Here is a 16,899-nt window from a genome sequence, read left to right as displayed (position 1 = left end):
GCTGCGGGTCTGTGCCCCTGCCCCTGCCTGCTTAGGGGTGGGAACTCATCTCCACCAGCTTGTTAGTGTCTTCCCTGGATACCTGATCCCTGCTGTTCTGCTGTTTCCAATGTGGAAATATCTGCAGGGAGAGAGGCAGTGCTGGGATGTGGGGGCAGCAGGTCTTCTTGAGATTCCCCCCCCCCCCTTGTGTGATGGCCGGTGCCAAAGGATGTGTTCTATTGTTGCTGTTGGGTTTGATTGTGAAAGAAGCGTGTTTCTGTGAGTGTAGCGCGCCATCTATCCACAGGGGACGTAGTGCAGCAGACAGTTATTTTCTGCAGGCTGAACCTCAGACGGCAGCACCTGTTGCCTGTTGTACCAATATTTATGTCCAAATAGAAAACCCATCAAGTGAACTTCTAGACTTGACATTGGTGTGTAATAAGTGTTTTTGTGTTTGCCTGAACGTTTCCTGGTGAACGTGTCCTCACAGGCGGGGAGATCAGGAGTCGCTGAGGGGGAAGCGGCTGGATCTCAGGTCGTTTACAGACAGGCTGTGGTTGAGCAATCGCAGCCCTGAAAAGGAGGACAGGTTTAGGAGGCTTCCTTCCTAAAGGCGGTGACTCGGCACCTCTCTCCTGGTCCATCCCCTTCAGCTCCCCACTTCCTGGTTCAGATGACTTTGCAGTTTTCCACAAAAGGAGACGGGAATGTGTCCTGAGGACCAGTATCCTGGCTTCAGCTCCTGCCGTTCCTACTGGTCTGGCTAAGCGATTCACAGCAGTGCTGCAGGTTGGGGTTCTGGTGGGGTGAAGAGACTCTCGTGCTCCAGTGCTGCGGTCTGCAGGGACAGAGATTCTCTGTCTTGTGCGCCAGTGCTGCCTGGTGTCCTGGTCCTGCAGCCCATAACTGATGGGAAGGAAATCCCTCAAGTACTGAAACTAGAAGGTTCTGAGAAACTTTATGCAAGGTGTTGGTTTGCTTGAATTCAATTTCCCAGAGTTTCCTGTTTTCCCTGGATCAGATCTTCCATGTGTCCGCGCTCCACAGCTGGCGGGACCGGTGCAGCGGTGGACAGGAGCCCAGCGTGGGCCAAGAGCAGCGGCCCATTCCAGTCCGACCTCACCCTCAAGCCCCAGTCTGCCCACCTCACCCTGTCGTGCCTGTGGCTGTCCCAGCACTCTCCTCTGCCCAGCGGAGGAGAAAAGCAAGGGATAAAGGGATAGAATGATTTCAGGTCACCCTGAAGTCTGCAGCTCCCCAGGCTCTGACTGCACAGCACTATTATAAATTTCCTTTCCTGACAAAACACGCTAACGTGCCTCCGCACAACAAGCAAGATAGGAATGCAGCTTCACACGGATCCTGAATAAACTTCTGAGTCGAGGCGCAGTTACAGTGTTTCCCTGAACAATGAGCATGAACCCGCTGCCCTAGAGAGACGTGCCAGGGAGGATTTGGAAAGCATGGCGCTGAAGCCGTTTAAAGGGGGAGGGGAGGGGTCGCTGCGCAGGGCTTTTGTCCCACAGTAGCGAGGGAGAGAGCCGACGGCTCTCGGTGATTTCAGCTGCGTGTCTCTTTAAGAGCGAGGGGCGGGCCGAGGGGGCCGTGCTGAGTGTACCTCCGGCTCGCTGCACCGCTGAAGCGATACAATGCGGGAGACAGAAAGGAGAGAGACGTGCTGGGTTCTCAGGCACACAGCGGATACATTGTAATCCGGACAGCCTTTGATTGGGGTGGATCAGCACCGAGGAGGCAGTTCCCGAGCCTGCTGCCAGATTGGCTGAGCTGGGCTGTTTGCGTGCGTGTTCTCTCCCTGCTCTTCCCGAACTGATTCCGAGTTCAAACATGCTGTTTTCTGTGCAGGCTGGGGGACATCAAGCCAGTCAGAGGAGGTTTGAAGATTAACTACAGGAGGTTATTAATTACAGTGTGCGCAGCGCTGCCGCCCGTTAAAGCCCAGCTCAGGGGAAGGAAGAGAGCACGCCGGAGGAGGAGGACTCGCCATGGCTGAGAAGAGGGTGTCCAGGTGGTATTTCGGGGGTCTGGCCTCCTGTGGGGCTGCGTGCTGCACCCACCCTCTGGACCTTCTGAAGGTAACGCTGCCGCGCCGCCTGTCTGAGCGAGAGCTCGCCCGTCCGCAGGTCCGGCCCGGGGACCGCAGGGCCGCTGCCCCGGCGTGCCCGCATAGCGTCCCCGCCAGCACCCCTGTCCGGCCGGCTCCGCGTCCTCGTGCCCTCCCGTGCGGCCTGCTGTCGCTCGCGCGGCCTCTGCTCGGGTTCGAAGCCAGGGCTGCTCGTGCAGTGACGTGTCTCGCGGGTGCGACGTTGCAGGATCAGTTTCCCGGCTGCGGACGCGACACAGGCGCTCTCACAGCAGTAATGTAGTTAACTGCCGTCTCTCGGTGTGACATGAGCCGATATTCCTTCCCTCTTGGAGGTAAAATCCATGATTCTTCTGGGGGCTATGAACGTGCATCAGGGACGGACCAGACTGGTGTGCCCCAGGTTACCCAGTGGCGCTAACGAGGCCTGCAGTCATCTGGCTGTGCGGGGAAGGTCATAGCCCAATGCACACAGGCTCTGCACCAAGTGCAGTGATGTCGCAAGGTGCTCTCCGCTGAAGTGATTGGGACAGACCTGTCTCCAGAGTGTTTAATAGCCACTGCTTAGTGCTTCTGCTCTTGCCCCTGCACAGAGAGCCAATGTGTTAAATGAGTGTCCTCCTGCCCTTGGGGTATTATAGATTGCCCCAGCAGTGCAATCAGGGCACAGATCTTCAGCTCAAACCCGGCGCAAGGCCAGGCGGCCGGCTCCTGTCTCCATGGCGATATTTAGTCCATGTGGGCGCTCAGTCCTGGCTGCTGCTCTGTAAGGAGCCACAGTCCAGCTGGGAGACTCCCAGAGCTGAATGCTTCCGGTTGTCTCTCGGCCCTTTCCCAGGGAATCCTGATTTCTGCTCACCCGGATGACCGGGCCGCGCCAGGTGGCGCCAGCCTTGTGCTTTGGCAACAGGAAGGTGTCTGTGGGCACTGCAGCAGACTGTCCTGGTGGTCAGACCAGTGGCTTGTGTGGGAGAGGCTGTGTTCCTGTGGGCCTGAGCCGCTGGCTGGAGGAGTAGTGCTTCCTGCAGTCCTGGGTGCAGGGCTCGGGTCTGCTCTTCCTGCTTCAATCTGCTGGGGTACTGGCCAGCAGACCTGTAAGACTGTCCATCGTGTGTGCATGGGGTCTGAGGGCAGGCCAGGGCAGGAGAGGGGTTAACTGGACTGCAGGGCAGTTTGGCCCCTCAGTGACCAAGTGGCCACTGGAACAAGTGCTGAACTCTGGCTTGGAGACAGGGGGCGCTGAAGAGAGTGAATGGGGCCACTGCACTCGTAAAAGTGAACTTTGTCCTACTTGGGCAGGAGCTGAGGCAAGCAGACAGTTTGCTGAATCACATGCAGGCTGGCTGAGACGCAGGGCTTAAAGGGACAGAGTCTTTGTGACTGCCAGCCTGTACAGGAACCCAACCACTGATACTGGGGTAACTAAGTCAGCTCAGCTATAATTAATCACCTTCAGGTTTCAACATTAAAATATTCATGGCATTTTTTGTTTGCATTTAGCACATTTGAAGTGCCTGAAAGTACCACAATTTAAAAAGGTGCAATGATCTGTGTTCCTCTGGCTAGAATTAGTTGGGCTTTTAGGTGTAGAATATATCTGGACTATAAGAAGAGACGTTTTTTTACAATACCGTTTAAATGCTACCTGCGCTCATTCAGGAGTGACTGTGAAATACTCGAGAGCTCTCAATGCCCTTGCCAGCCAGAGCTGATTGGGTTCAGGTGATGAGGTGATTGTCCAGCCTGGTGAGGACCGGAGTTCACAGCCAGCAGTCTTCAGCCTGGCAGGACATCACCTCCCAGTGCCAGGCTGTGGGCCGGAGACCTCCAGCCTCAGACACCTCGAATGACCTCTGGGGAGGCCCAGGTGTGCTGTTCTGGGCAGGAGAGTCGAGTTGCTGTAGAACTGTGCTTTCAGTGACTGGAGGCAGCCAGACTGCACCAGCAATGCCACAGCCATGCTACGGACTGCCTGAGCCCATTGCCGTGTGTGGGATGAGCTGGGATGATATGTGGCATCAGAAACCAGTAAACAGGCACATGCTTGTCCAGGCTCTGCCGGAGAAATGGGACACAATCCGGCAGGACCGGCGCCATAAACCTGGTGCAAGGCATGAGCCCAGATTTTACAGGCTTCAGTACTGATGACACACTCTACTGCCCTGCACGTCATACCTGTTCAATAAAATGCACCCGTTACAAAGATTTGGGGATTTTCTGTCAAGGACTTTGTGAATACCTGCAGTTCGAAGTGAGAAGGTTTGTCCCTCAATATACAGGCTTTGACAGCAGGAAAGCAGCAAACTGGTGGCGATGCCTTTTAAAAAGAGCCGTGAGAAGAAACGCCCGGTGTGCCGCTGTCCTGCTGCGTGGCGCAGAGCTGGGGTTGTTCCGTTTGTGCTTGAGCTATGACCTGCTTCTCCTTCTCCTGAGCTCTACAGGCCTGTGCTTGTTTTCGGCAGTAACGCCCCGCCCGCTCGCTGTCCCCGCAGGTGCACCTGCAGACGCAGCAGGAAGTGAAGATGCGGATGACGGGCATGGCGCTGCACGTGATCCGCCAGGATGGCGTCCTGGCTCTGTACAACGGCCTCAGCGCCTCGCTCTGCAGGCAGGTGCGTGTCTTGGGGCTCGTTCACGACGTGAACCCCCACAGGAGAACTGGGGGCGCAGAGGGGCGGAGACGCAAGCATTTCCAACAAAGCATCACCACCGTGGGAGCAGCAGTGCGGCCAGTCGGACAGACCCTGCTTTCACTCCTGGCTAGACTTGGCTCCTGTGGGAGAGCAGCTCAGAGTATTAATCTGCTCGCTCTGAGCTGCTCTCCTGCTTCCCAGCAGTTTTTCCTGAGTTTCTCTCCTCGCACACCTGTACCTTCCCCCTCCACCCCTGGGATTCTGCTCCTGTTGTTTCTGTGTCTCTCCCGAAGTGTGTAACCCCCACCTCTTCTGTCTCGTTCTCTCTTTGTTTGGAAAGACGGCAGGTTTGTGTCAGCTGGTCTTGCAGCAGAGTGCAGTGAGAGGGTGTGTGTTGTGTGCGTGTGTTTGGGGTTTCATGATGTTCAGATCCCAGCTATTCTGAAGTGAGTAGCTCTGATGCAGAGATGATCTGTATATCTCATAACACCAAGCACAAATAGGAGCAGACAAACCCAATAGGATCTGCTAGACTGCTTTTTACCCATCATGCAGGTGTTCATATAGAAGGCTGATGTTTATACAGGGCTCAGAAGTGCTGTGGGACAGCTGAGTAATTGCCCTGTGCTCGGGTGCACTTGTTTCCACTGAGCAGGGCTCTGGCTCTGGGCCTGGAGCTCAGGCAGTGTGCATCAGGGATAGGGTCTGTATTCCAGATGTCATCCACCACGCGGCAGGCGAGAACAATAAACCCTGGATAGACGGTTTAGACATGAATTGATGCCACTTTGTAGTTTGTAGTGCAAAATATTAATTGAACTCTAATGCAATAGAGCAGATGCACTAAAGGTGAAGAACATTTTCACAGGAATGCTGCATGCTTGTCTGTGTCGGTCCAGAGGCAGGGAAGCACTGATCTGCACAGTTCCTGTGTGAGCAGGCAGTGCTGCTCGTGGCCAGGAGGTGCCGCCAGTGAGCCACAGCCCTGCCAGAGAAGGGCCACAGCCACAAACCCTTGACTGCTGTGCTACATTTATCACAGCATCGCGCATGCCTGGCAGCATGCAAGCTTTATGAATATTTACATTTAGTTGCAGTCCGCGGTCACTGCCTGTGGCTCTCCGCTCAGGAGTGGCTGCTTGATGGAGACTGTGGAGCAGCACAGCTGCAGTGGCCTCTTCCAGCTGTTGACTGGCTGTTCATTGTACTGTGGAATGTCTCCCTCTTGTGGTGGGCAGTGGGCACAGCATACTGTTATTCAGGCGTATTCAGAGCCTGTAGGTTTTATCAGTTCATCATGCAGCTAGCCGCCATCGGCCTGTGTGCTGAAATCGTGCCCGGCTGTTGTAGCAGGGATGCAGTGGGAATGGCTGCTGAATTGGTGCTTCCTGCTCTCTCACTCCCTCCAGATGACCTACTCCCTGACGCGGTTTGCCATCTACGAGACCGTGCGAGACTGGGTGTGCAGTGGGAGCCAGGGCCCTCTTCCCTTCTACCAGAAAGTGCTGCTGGGAGCCTTTGGAGGTACAGTGCCCCCTAGTGTAACTGTGCATCGTGCAGGCGCTCAGCCAGGCTGCAGAGGGTTTCACTCACACTCTCTCTTCCCCTGCAGGATTCACTGGAGGCTTCATTGGCACACCTGCAGACATGGTCAACGTCAGGTAGGGCACCCGGGACGTCGGAGAGGGAGTCTGGGACTCGGGGGATGTGCCAGACCACAGGTCTCTGCGTCACACACAATACGCAGTGATGGTCACTGTTCTGACGGGAAACATGTTATATGATCAGTGAATTTTTAGTTTGTGGGTTTAGCTGAGGGATCAACTGTCCAAGTGTCTTGAGTTGTGTTAGTTGTGGGCACGTCCTCTCACCTGTTCCTGGAGCAGGCGGTGGACCAGAGGCCAGCAGTGCTGTGTGTGGGCTCTGGCCTTGTGGGCTGTCCGTCTGCCAGCAGGGCTCTGCACAGCGTCTTGCAGACAGGTTTAATTGCTCTGTTTGCTTCAGCCGGGCATGTGGTAAGAAGGAGGGTGCAGCTGTCACCGATTAGGCAGGGTGATTCATTGTTGCTCTGGTGCTGCTTTCAGTCTGGCACTTGACACGTGGCTGTGAAGCACTCGAGCTGGGCAGAGCAGCAGAGGGTCTCCAGGGCTGATTGGAGTGACCTGTGGACTGAGCTGCAGCAGGTCCAGTCTGGCTCAGATCCATCAAGAAACTCTGCTGACCCTCCCCCACCTCCACCATCACCCAGATAATCCCATACATTGTTTCAGCATTCAGTGCCATAATTCATGCAGAAGCTTCAATTCACACATTCTGTTTCTTGAAGAACAGATATAAATGATTCACAGACGTGCAAAAGAGCCTCTGTCCAGCTGTCACCTGGAGCTCGTCTGGGCTGCCTCGGCCTCGCCAGGCAGAACTGCACCGGGCTGGGCTGAGAGGAGGAGACGCACACCCTGAAGGGCTCCTGGTGTTTTTCCATCATTACCAGTCCAGCAGACCTGTCTGCTTCGTGAACAGAGGGGCAGTGTGGGGCCACTAACCCCTGTGTGAGCTCTGGGGTGCTTGTAGAAATATCATCATGCACAGACTGGGTCCTAATTATTTACAGTGGACATTGCATATGTCAAGTCTGCCAACTGCTGCCTTGTATTCTGGGGCCAGAGAGGATTTAGCAGTGGAAGAACACTGTCAGGAAATAGCACTGCAGGTGTAGTTCAGGTCAGCTCCACAAGATGTCAGCGTTACCTCACGCTAGGCCTCCCATGTGGGCCCTGAGGCTGTCCCCAACAGTGCCCGCTGCAGTACAGCACGCTGATGTCACACGTAGAACTGCACTCATGCAAACTTTCTGAAATTATGTGACAACTTTTCTAAAATGTCAACATCTGTGATTAATTTAAACAGAGATTTTTGTGCTGGTTCTGACCACATTTTGTGAAGTTTAACTCTGTTTTGTTTCTTCTTTTTCCAGAATGCAGAATGATGTTAAACTTCCTGCACACCTGAGGAGAAAGTAAGTGTTCTTACCCCCCAAACACCAGCCTCTGAGCCAGGCCAAGACCAGTTTAACAACTAAAGACACCCAAACCACTAAAGACAAAGAGCTGCTTTTCAGTCCCTCCTCAGTCGGTCCGTTTGTTGTTCAGGGAGTGACAGCAGACACTCGCCAGCATCTCTGCATGACCTGGGAGCAGGTCTCCACATCCAAGACCTGTCCAGAGACAGAAACAAGAGCTGGGGGATTTTGCAGTTGATCTTCAAGTAGGCAGTTGAGTATATATAAATTAAATAAGACCGTAACATAAGGCAGGTTACAAATGGGGAAAAAACTAGACTTATTTCTGTCAAGCATCATGCTGTGTCCTCTGAAGTTAAAGAGTTAGGTGGCATCACCAGATCTGAAAGAGTAACCAAGAGGCAGCAGAGGTGGTGATCTCATCTTAAAATGAGTTGTATAGAAACACGTCAAGTAAACCTTCTTCGGTCTTGATGATGTCACTCTCATGTGACCCTGAAGCAGCCAATGGTGGAGCTTGGTGTCGTGTTGCCTAGCAATGCAGGAGGCTGGTTTCTGCCTCTGAACACCAGTTAAAGGCCGAAAGGATTCGTCACCAGCAAGCAGTGGTGGGGAGGAGGGGAGGCCAGTGGAAGCGGAACAGGGTCCAGCGGTGTTCAGCCTTGGCTGTATCAGGCATGTCGCCTCCTACCGCACTGAAAAAGAAGAAATGTTTCTTCTACTAATGAGCCTGAGGCTTTCCAGTGCGATACGCTGGCTTGCGGCGCAATGGGGACAGGGCTGTGGACCGGCGCTCCTCTGCCTGTTCCTCGCTGCGGCTGAGCGCTGGCGCCCCTGTGGTCTAAAGGGTCTTGTCTCTCTATCTCCCAGCTATGCCCATGCCCTGGATGGGATGATCCGAGTCTGGCGGGAAGGTAAGGCTGCAGGACGGGAGGTGTGGGGACTGGGGTGGGGGTGAAGCTGGTTGGAAGGTGGGGGCTGTGTGGGGGCTGTGTGGGGGCTGTGTGGGGGCTGTGTGGGGGCTGTGTGGGGTGTGAGCAGTGGCCTAGTCTGGGTGTGGTGAGGAGTTGGACTGCAGCAGCGTGTGGAGACAGTGGTGTGAAGAGGGTTAGCTGGCGGACTGGGGAACCGCATGTCTGGATGCGCACTGAGGGGCTGCCTGGTTTCTCAGCCCATCTCTGCTCTTGTCTGTACAGAGGGGCTGAGGAAGCTGTTCTCTGGAGCTACCATGGCCTCCAGCAGGGGAGCTCTGGTCACAGTGGGGCAGGTAGGTGTCTGCTGCTCCAAGAGACAAAGCAAAGTCACAGCCCTTGAGCTGACGGCAAAAGAGCTCGGGAAAGGGCACACACCTGACCCATCGAGCCCGTTTGGCTGATAGAAGCTAAGTGATGAGGGGATTTTTACATGTATACGTGTATGATCCTGGTCGAGAAGGAACGTCTTGAATAGAAGAGACTACGAGAGGACCTGATCAAAGTATCCAGGCTCCTTGACGTTTCTGATAGTCAAACCAGCAGATTTCTCCAGAATGAACAGTTAGACACGAACCACAGGATACAAGAAGAAATTACTTGACTTCAGCTTCAGTTATGTGCTTCAGACTCCAATAACCCTACATGAAAATAAGTAGAAGTAGACTTCTAGTGTCTGTATTAAAATGAAATGACTAAATTTTTTAGCCTTTTTTAAATGAATCCTGGTAAAGAATTTTTTGTAAAGTGCTTCCAGAAATGGGCATTATTTTCTTCTCTTCAGACGGCCAGTTGAACTGACCCCCTGTCTCGTGTTTCTGTGTGCTGTCTTCTGTGTTTTCTAGTTGTCCTGCTATGACCAGGCCAAGCAGCTGGTCCTGGGCACCGGCCTCCTGTCAGACAACATCTTCACCCACTTCCTGGCCAGCTTTATTGCGGTGAGCCTGACCTCTGCCAGCAACTCCATTTCAGAGACTTCACGCTGAGCAGCGCTCTGCCCCCCCAGCCAGTCCTCTTCTTGCGATGCTGATCTTTGGTCTTTCAACCACGTTTCTGTCTCTCCTGTGCAGGGTGGCTGTGCCACGTTCCTCTGCCAGCCTCTGGACGTGATGAAGACCAGACTGATGAATTCCAAGGGGGAATACAGGGTGAGGAGAGCAAGGAAATGTGAAAACGAATCCCAAAGACATGTTTTTGTTTTTTTATGTATGACCTGTGTTGTCTGCGGTACTGCTCAAATTAGGGGGGGCTGGGGCAGCAGGTTTTCAGGCTCAAGTGCCACCTGCTGTCTGAGATTGGGGTGACTGTGTGGTCAGGGTTGTAGGTCTTGCATGTGAATGGGCTGTATCCCCGGCAGGGCAGCGGAAGATGTGCTGAGGGTCACTATGCTCTGTGTTGCAGGGAGTGATGCACTGCATGATGGAGACGGCGAAGCTGGGGCCCCTGGCTTTCTACAAGGTAATGGTCCCGATCAGGGTCATTGGCATCAGAGGGAGACCTAGTGAGCGACAAGAAACCGTGATTTTCTGTCAGTGCGAGGCCGCCATTACTCTTTAGACATCTGCCTTTGCATCTTTGCGTACAGTAACATGAGTGTAAAATGGGGCAGTATCTGGTGTTGCCTTGTACACCCCAGCCTGAAACGGGTGATAGTTAGAGCGTCTTCGCATGCTGGGCAGCATGACCGAGCAGTGACTGTTCTCCTCCAATCCCGTTGCAGGGCTTTGTTCCAGCTGCGATCCGATTGGTCCCTCACACCGTGCTGACCTTCGTCTTCCTGGAGCAACTGCGTAAGAACTTCGGCATCATTGTCATCGCCTGAGTGACCTCTCACCTCTGACCCCAGACTGCTGGACCCCCCCCCCCCCAGTTCCACTGCCACTATCTCCTCCTCACTGCTGCCGGGATATGAGCGCCACCACCAGGCAGTGTGATTATTGCCCTCGAGAGATGGCCGTGTTACTAGACAGGGGAGCACAGACTCTGACATGCGAGATAGTTCCTCCCTGTGTTTCATAAGTGACCCAGGAGTGAGCCGGAAGACTTTGTTTCATAGACAAAATCCCCAACTTTTTGCAAGTGCTGTAGGCCTTGGTAGATGTTTCTCTATCATATAAAAATGGATGCAGCTGCAGACATGAATAGGGGGATGTTGTGTCTGAAACAAGGCTCTATATTTCCTGTGCTGTGTGTGACTGGAGCCACAGGCGTGATGGCAGGCAGCAGTGAATTAACTCCTGTAAGAGTCAAGGTGCCAGTACTCGGCTCTGCACCTGCAGGGAGGCGCCAGTTGGAGGCTCAAGTCTGGAGCACACTGCCCTGTTCTTATCCCTGTAGCCACAGTCACAGTCCTTTGCAAAACCGGCTCTTCTCTAGTGGTGACGATGAGCTTTAATTCGGCTCCTGCTTGGGCTTTCACTGGGACTGGAGCCAAGGTAGATCATTAGGTAGTTGGACGCAGCACTTCTGTTGTTCTGTAAAACTGAAAGGTTTAGAAGAAACACTGGGTTATAGTTATCTTGTTTAGTGTAATGTATTGGAACTGTTTTGTAACCATACCTAGAAAGCTCAGTCTTAAAAACAGATTTATTATCTCAGTGCAAGTTTGGAGTTTTGCTCCTCCATGCACCTGAATCTTTAGGAGACAGAGTATATAATTTTTTTTCAGGTTTGAAAATCATTCTCATCATTAATTGACATGTCCAGCAGGGTGCAGTGTTCAGCTGCATCTCAGCGGTAGGTGAAAGTATCTGTGTGTGACTTGTGCTGGGTTAAAGTGGAAGGCCATTCACTCAGAAGTACGAGCTAATGCAGGTGGTTTGTAGACATGAGCTCCAGTGTTCCTTGATGCTTATTTAGGCTGCACTAGTTCTAGAAAGAGGAGTGTGACAGTATGACGGAGCACTGTACACTTGAGCACTTATTGCAGTACAGTCCAGACTTATTCAGCAGGAACCTGACCCAGCGTTTCTAGAGGAGAACAGTGCCTCTTCTCAGATTTGTTTCAACAGGGGTATAATCAGAATTGGGGGCTCATTTCATGCTTTAATTCTGGTGCTGTTGCAATATCCTAGTTTCCATAATACTGAGTTTGGCACTGGAACACTGGATTGGTAAATTATGTGCTTTTAGAACACTTGTGTAACTGGAAAAGTGAGGAGAGTTCCTCAAGCACAGGGTCTGTTCTGTGTGTGCAGTGTGGGCAGGGGTGACTCTGACCAACTGTGGACATACCAGGGACAGAAACCCAGGTTATGAATGCCTGAAACTCACAGAATAGAATTATGAGATATTTTAGATATTTTTGCATACAGACAAATGCACACAGTGGACATATAGACCAGTGAGCTTGGGCTCAGAGATACCAGGAAGTGGTCTCAGCTCTGAGCAACTGCAAAAGTCTTATTGGTGTGAATTATACATCAATTTAGAAAACATCTAAGCAAAATAGCCAAGAGCTTATTTTAAGCTCCTCCAAACTGCAGGAGGACTACAGGCTCAGATTGACCAGGAGTGATTTCTTAAATATTGATTGTGAGCCAGTATATCTAACTGAGGGATCTTTTGAAAAGATTATGAAAAATTATGGGCACAGAGTTGTTCTGGAAGTGAGTCCAGAAACAGCTGTAATTGTAGGACACAAGCAGATGAGAATAATGCAGTCATTTTCATGTTCTGTCATTGTTTTTGTTTTTTCTTTTGTATTATAGAAAAGAAACAAACCTTGATTTTTGGAAATGAAATAAAACACTTCGAATATTTGTGAGTTGTCTCCTCTTTCGACTTCCACGAGCAGGTAGTCCATAGAGACTTCACCCGAGTTGAGCCCCCTCCCAACTCCACCTCCTTGTCACCTCCCAGGCACACAGCGAGCACCCCGTTCACCGCAGAGTCTCCGAAACAGCGATCCGAGATCCCAGTCATGTTTGTGGAGAACGTGCTCACCGCTGCCTCAGTTTCAGGCTTGATCAATGTGTGAAGTCATCCACTCAGACCTGGCCGCCCTTTCGGCACTCAGGGCTGAGCTGAAGCCGACTGCTGTAGAGCAAAGTGCCTTTTCTCACTGAAGGGCTGTTGTCCGCCATGCTTTCTGCGTTTCTGAGATCGCTGGAGGCTGGTAGGCAGGCAGCTCTTCGGTTTAGATTATTTAGAAACCCTTGTAAATAACCACAGGGCTTGGTGACTTATCTCCTCCTGCTGTCTGGTTCCTCCTGGATCCTTCAGGGCTCTGCTCAGCAGCAGTGCTGTGGCTCGCCTCTCCAAGCGTAGGGAGGCTGAGGGGATGATGCAGCAGGCTTGTCTAAGCTCTGGAAGACTGCAGGGAGCTCAAGGTAAGTTTGTGAAAACTTTTTGGGATGGTCAGGTTGCTCTCTGGCAGACATGCTGACTGGTCTTAACATACCCAACGGCAGGGGGATGGGGATGTGTGGGTGTTATCGTACCCGGGGGCAGGGGGGATGGGGATGTGTGGGTGTTATTGTACCCAGGGACAGCTGGATGGTACACAAATTTGAACACAATTTAAATGCTGTGTAACAGCCTGTTAGGCTGAGGCTGTCAAGGGTCCTCTAGCATTTGTAAATAGGGTCATCTAGCTAATTAATTTCATTAATTAGTTCTGTTGGTGTAGTATGCAGAGTCACATGGGATAAGTCTATAATTAGTGGTATGTCTGGAATCAAGAGGGCTTCACACTGGTAGCTAGTGGTTGGGTTGTGGTATCAAGATTGGAGAGACTGGTTCTGCTGTTGAAACAGAGGGATCAATTCACCCGCACTGTTCGTTATTGCCACTGTGAGTTCTGGGGTTCCCGCATCCCTGGGGTCTCCTTGTTTAAGGTCACAAAGATGTCACAAGCTGGTTCTGTGTAATCGCAGCCTACGGTTTTTCATGATGAATAAAAGATATGCAGGTATTCCTCATACAAACTGTGGCTAGAACCATGATTTGGAGCAGCAGATTATCTCTTCTATTTATTCTATTCAGACACCTGTTACACCAGGAGGTGGGTACCTCACCTGTGTGAGTCTGTGCCACAGTCCAGTCAGTCCTTGCACTAACTCACGCAGGATTTACTTGAACTGCCCTGAGAGGCTCATGCTGGTGGGGAGATTTAGAGTTGTAGTTAGTTTTATTGGAGCACTTAAAGAAAAAAGGGACATAAATCCATTGACATTTCTGCTGTGGAGTGTCATAATCACTGCTTTCCCTCAATGACAAAAGACACGTGCAGGAGCAATAAAATCTTAAATAAGCAAGCCAGCGATGTCGTTTATGGACTCCTAAGTGCTCTGAAGTTTTTATCACTGTCCTGTATTTATTTCTTTTTTTTCAGATGGCAATGGCTTCATATTAAAGGCATCCCAGGGGAGCAGTTTGAGCCAAGACCTCCCCCTCCCAGGAGTGTGAAGTCTTGCAGCCCTGCCTGTGTCTCGCTGTTTCGGGACTTGTCTTCAGCTGTGGAAGGAGAAGCCCCACAGAGAGGCTGGCCACCTGCAGAGCAGTTTGGAAGTTGCCAGGCTGGTGATCTTAAGCTTTTGGACTCGAAGCAGTGCCAGGTACATGCCAGGCTGCATGCCAAACAGCCACCCGTCCGTCTAATTACAGACTGTCCAGGGCTCTCCCATAATCCCTAGCTCCATCACTGGGCTGGTGCTCTTGTGGGAGGCCGTGAGGTTGCAGTTAAGGTTAGGGGCAGTGCTGGGGTTTGTGTGCAAATACTTAATCTGTCATCAGCATCCAGATAGTTATCATGAGTTGAAACTTGCTGTCCGCAGAATAGCCAAAAATTGTGGACTGGCAAGATTCTCACTCCTAATGGTGGCTGGGGTTTATGGGGTATCAATTACAGCACTTCCCCTCGAGTGTGATACAGACTTGAATGTGCGTTTTAACTTCAATTCAGACCAGAGACCGTGGGTAATGGGGCAATAAAACTGTAGGTATTACTATTAATATCATTGAAGTGATGGAGGTTAGAATTCTGAAGGGGCAATTCTTGGGTCACGACTGTCGCCATCGTGAGCATTTTAATGAATCTTCTAAAGTGGCGAAGGAGTGAGATCACTTGAGACCACCCCCAGCCCCCGACTCAGACAAAGCAGGAGGTCTGGCAAATTTCTCACAGCTGAACCACTGAAATACCTCGGAGCCATTAAACCCGATCGGAATGCCCTCCTCCCCGGACCTCCGATCACAGCGTTGCCTTATAAGGCCAGCTGGGGGAAGGGAGCACAGCGCCAAGGGCTGACAGAAGAGCCGCTCTGAAGGGTGTCTGAGCAAGGGAACTGCCTTTGGGAAGATGGGAGCATATTAGGAGCACATATCTGCTCTTCAGTTTTAATAAAAGATGATGAAACACCAGAAAATGAAATTCACCTTGGCCTGTTGCCTTCTGGCCAATGATTATGAAATAAGTGGGATTTATCTTCCCTTTTATTATCTCTTTGAAAAACATTCCTCTCTGACCTTTAACCTCTGATACCTGTGACAGGTAACTCACTGGAGATGGCTGGATGCATTTTCACAGGCTTTGAAATCTCCTTACGCCCCTCGATGTGGTCTTAAGGCTGAGACGGACCTGTGCTGTCTGGTGGCGGTAAGTGTGGGATCTCAGATCCTTGGTGTCCCAGTCATCCCCTCAGGCTTGCCTCTCCCTCAGGGGGGCGTGCACTCATGTCACATGACACAGGCAGGGCCGTGCTCTGATTGGATGGCTCCTGCATAGAGGGTGGAGAGCAGCCGCATGCTCAGAGAGGCATCACTGTTTTGTGCCTTTGCAATGATACGGTATGTCTTTGAGCTGGGACGTGTAAGCAGGGCAGGCTGATATGAGGATTTCAATAGAAAACATGAATGTAAAATTCCTTATTTAGTGAACTTATTGTTAACAGCTGTGACGTGAGTTAGATTAAATTATGTTTATGTACTTAAGGATGGTAGTTTAACCACAGTGAGTTATTTTAACAGCTTCCCCAGGGTTAACTGTGCTTTTCAAAGTGTGTTGACTGATCTCCTGGCACTTGATACAGGAGTCTTCTCTTCTCTGGACTCCGGCAAGCAAGCTGCTGCACCGTCCTGCTCTGTACTGGGCAGCTGGGCATCTCTCTCCCATTGTGTTTCTCCCATGAGCCATTCCAAGTCTTAATCTGATTTAATGTAATTGACAATGTTCTGCCAGAACTCTCATCGTTCCATCTGATACACAGGGAATTCACTCACTCCCCATTATGCGTTTCCAGAAATTAAATTATGATGACTTAATTTTTGGTTTTGGAGATTTTTTTTACACAATAGATGTTATTCTTGTTCTAAAGCAATTTTGAAAGTGCTCCAAATGCACACTTCTAGTTTTTTAACAAAAGGTTGCAGATCTTATCGCAGTATCACATTTCCTGTGTTGTCTTTAAAGAGAAACTTTGCTATATTTTCCTCAGTTTAACGGCAGCTTGTTTAAGGGGTTTTCTTCTGCTGTCAATCCATCAGTCCTGAATCCTCTAATTTCAAGAAACTTGAGAGAGAGGTGTAGCACTGTGTTACTGGGAGCAGTGCACTTCAGTAAAGCTCATTAAGTTAAACAGAGCTCATGTGGAGACTTCAGAAACAGAGGCACATGTGTCCAGGTCCCAAGTAAAGGACTTTTCCCCAGGGGTTCCCAGTTCAAGCCCACTGGCTGTGCTACTGACTCACTCGCTGTGTGCTGCCATGAGATGAGTGTTGTGTGAATTCCATCTGTCCTCTGGAGGAGCATCAACATTGCGATCCTGTGGGCAGCTATATCTCGCCCTCGTGGTGTCTGTATTCTGTTAGTGATAACTGGTCATTTTATAAGTCGTTGCAGCACCTAAGGCCAGTGTCTCCTGCAGATGAACATTGTGGAGGCAGCACTACACGTTTTTGCACTACATTGGAGGGTAGAATTGCCTCCGACCTGACCTGCCTGTTGTGAAAGACCAGCCTGTAAGATGATTAACACCGCTGACTCCAGGTTTACCTGGTCAGTGTGTGCAGCTGAGGTGTCCCAGCAGGCCCTGAGACCAGTCTGGCAGACGGACTTTCTCCCTTGTGTTTATCGTCCACCGGTGGCCTGAGCTGCCCGGTTTGAGGTGTCTGAGTTTCTGATGTCCAGCTTCAGTAGTTGTAGAGCTTCATGCCTCTCCCACAGGTTGGTGAAGAAAACTGTGTGAATGC

The 16,899-nt window shown here is 51.3% G+C and overlaps 1 protein-coding gene across 1 annotated transcript; it reads left to right on the top strand.

Moving 5' to 3' along the window:
* The first annotated feature begins 1,581 nt into the window (after window positions 1-1,581).
* On the top strand, window positions 1,582-12,468 carry slc25a10a (solute carrier family 25 member 10a). The gene is made up of 11 exons (XM_088926672.1): window positions 1,582-2,078; window positions 4,579-4,698; window positions 6,129-6,243; window positions 6,332-6,380; window positions 7,694-7,735; window positions 8,609-8,652; window positions 8,935-9,005; window positions 9,555-9,647; window positions 9,780-9,857; window positions 10,111-10,167; window positions 10,430-12,468. Exons 1-11 carry the CDS (start codon window positions 1,989-1,991, stop codon window positions 10,529-10,531), a joined length of 861 nt encoding a protein of 286 aa, XP_088782798.1. The 5' UTR covers window positions 1,582-1,988; the 3' UTR covers window positions 10,532-12,468.
* Window positions 12,469-16,899: the final 4,431 nt, after the last annotated feature.

The sequence above is a fragment of the Atractosteus spatula genome, chromosome 11 (genome assembly GCF_055471065.1).
Source record: "Atractosteus spatula isolate fAtrSpa1 chromosome 11, fAtrSpa1.hap1, whole genome shotgun sequence".
NCBI classification, from domain to species: Eukaryota; Metazoa; Chordata; class Actinopteri; order Semionotiformes; family Lepisosteidae; genus Atractosteus; species Atractosteus spatula.
This window is presented reverse-complemented; position numbering and strand designations above follow the sequence as displayed.

Coding starts and splice junctions, on each gene's coding strand:
- slc25a10a (XM_088926672.1), top strand. CDS start 1,989: ATGGCTGAGAAGAGGGTGTCCAGGTGGTATTTCGGGGGTCTGGCCTCC. Junction 9,858..10,110: donor ATTCCAAGGGGGAATACAGG/GTGAGGAGAGCA, acceptor TCTGTGTTGCAG/GGAGTGATGCACTGCATGAT. Junction 10,168..10,429: donor GGCCCCTGGCTTTCTACAAG/GTAATGGTCCCG, acceptor ATCCCGTTGCAG/GGCTTTGTTCCAGCTGCGAT.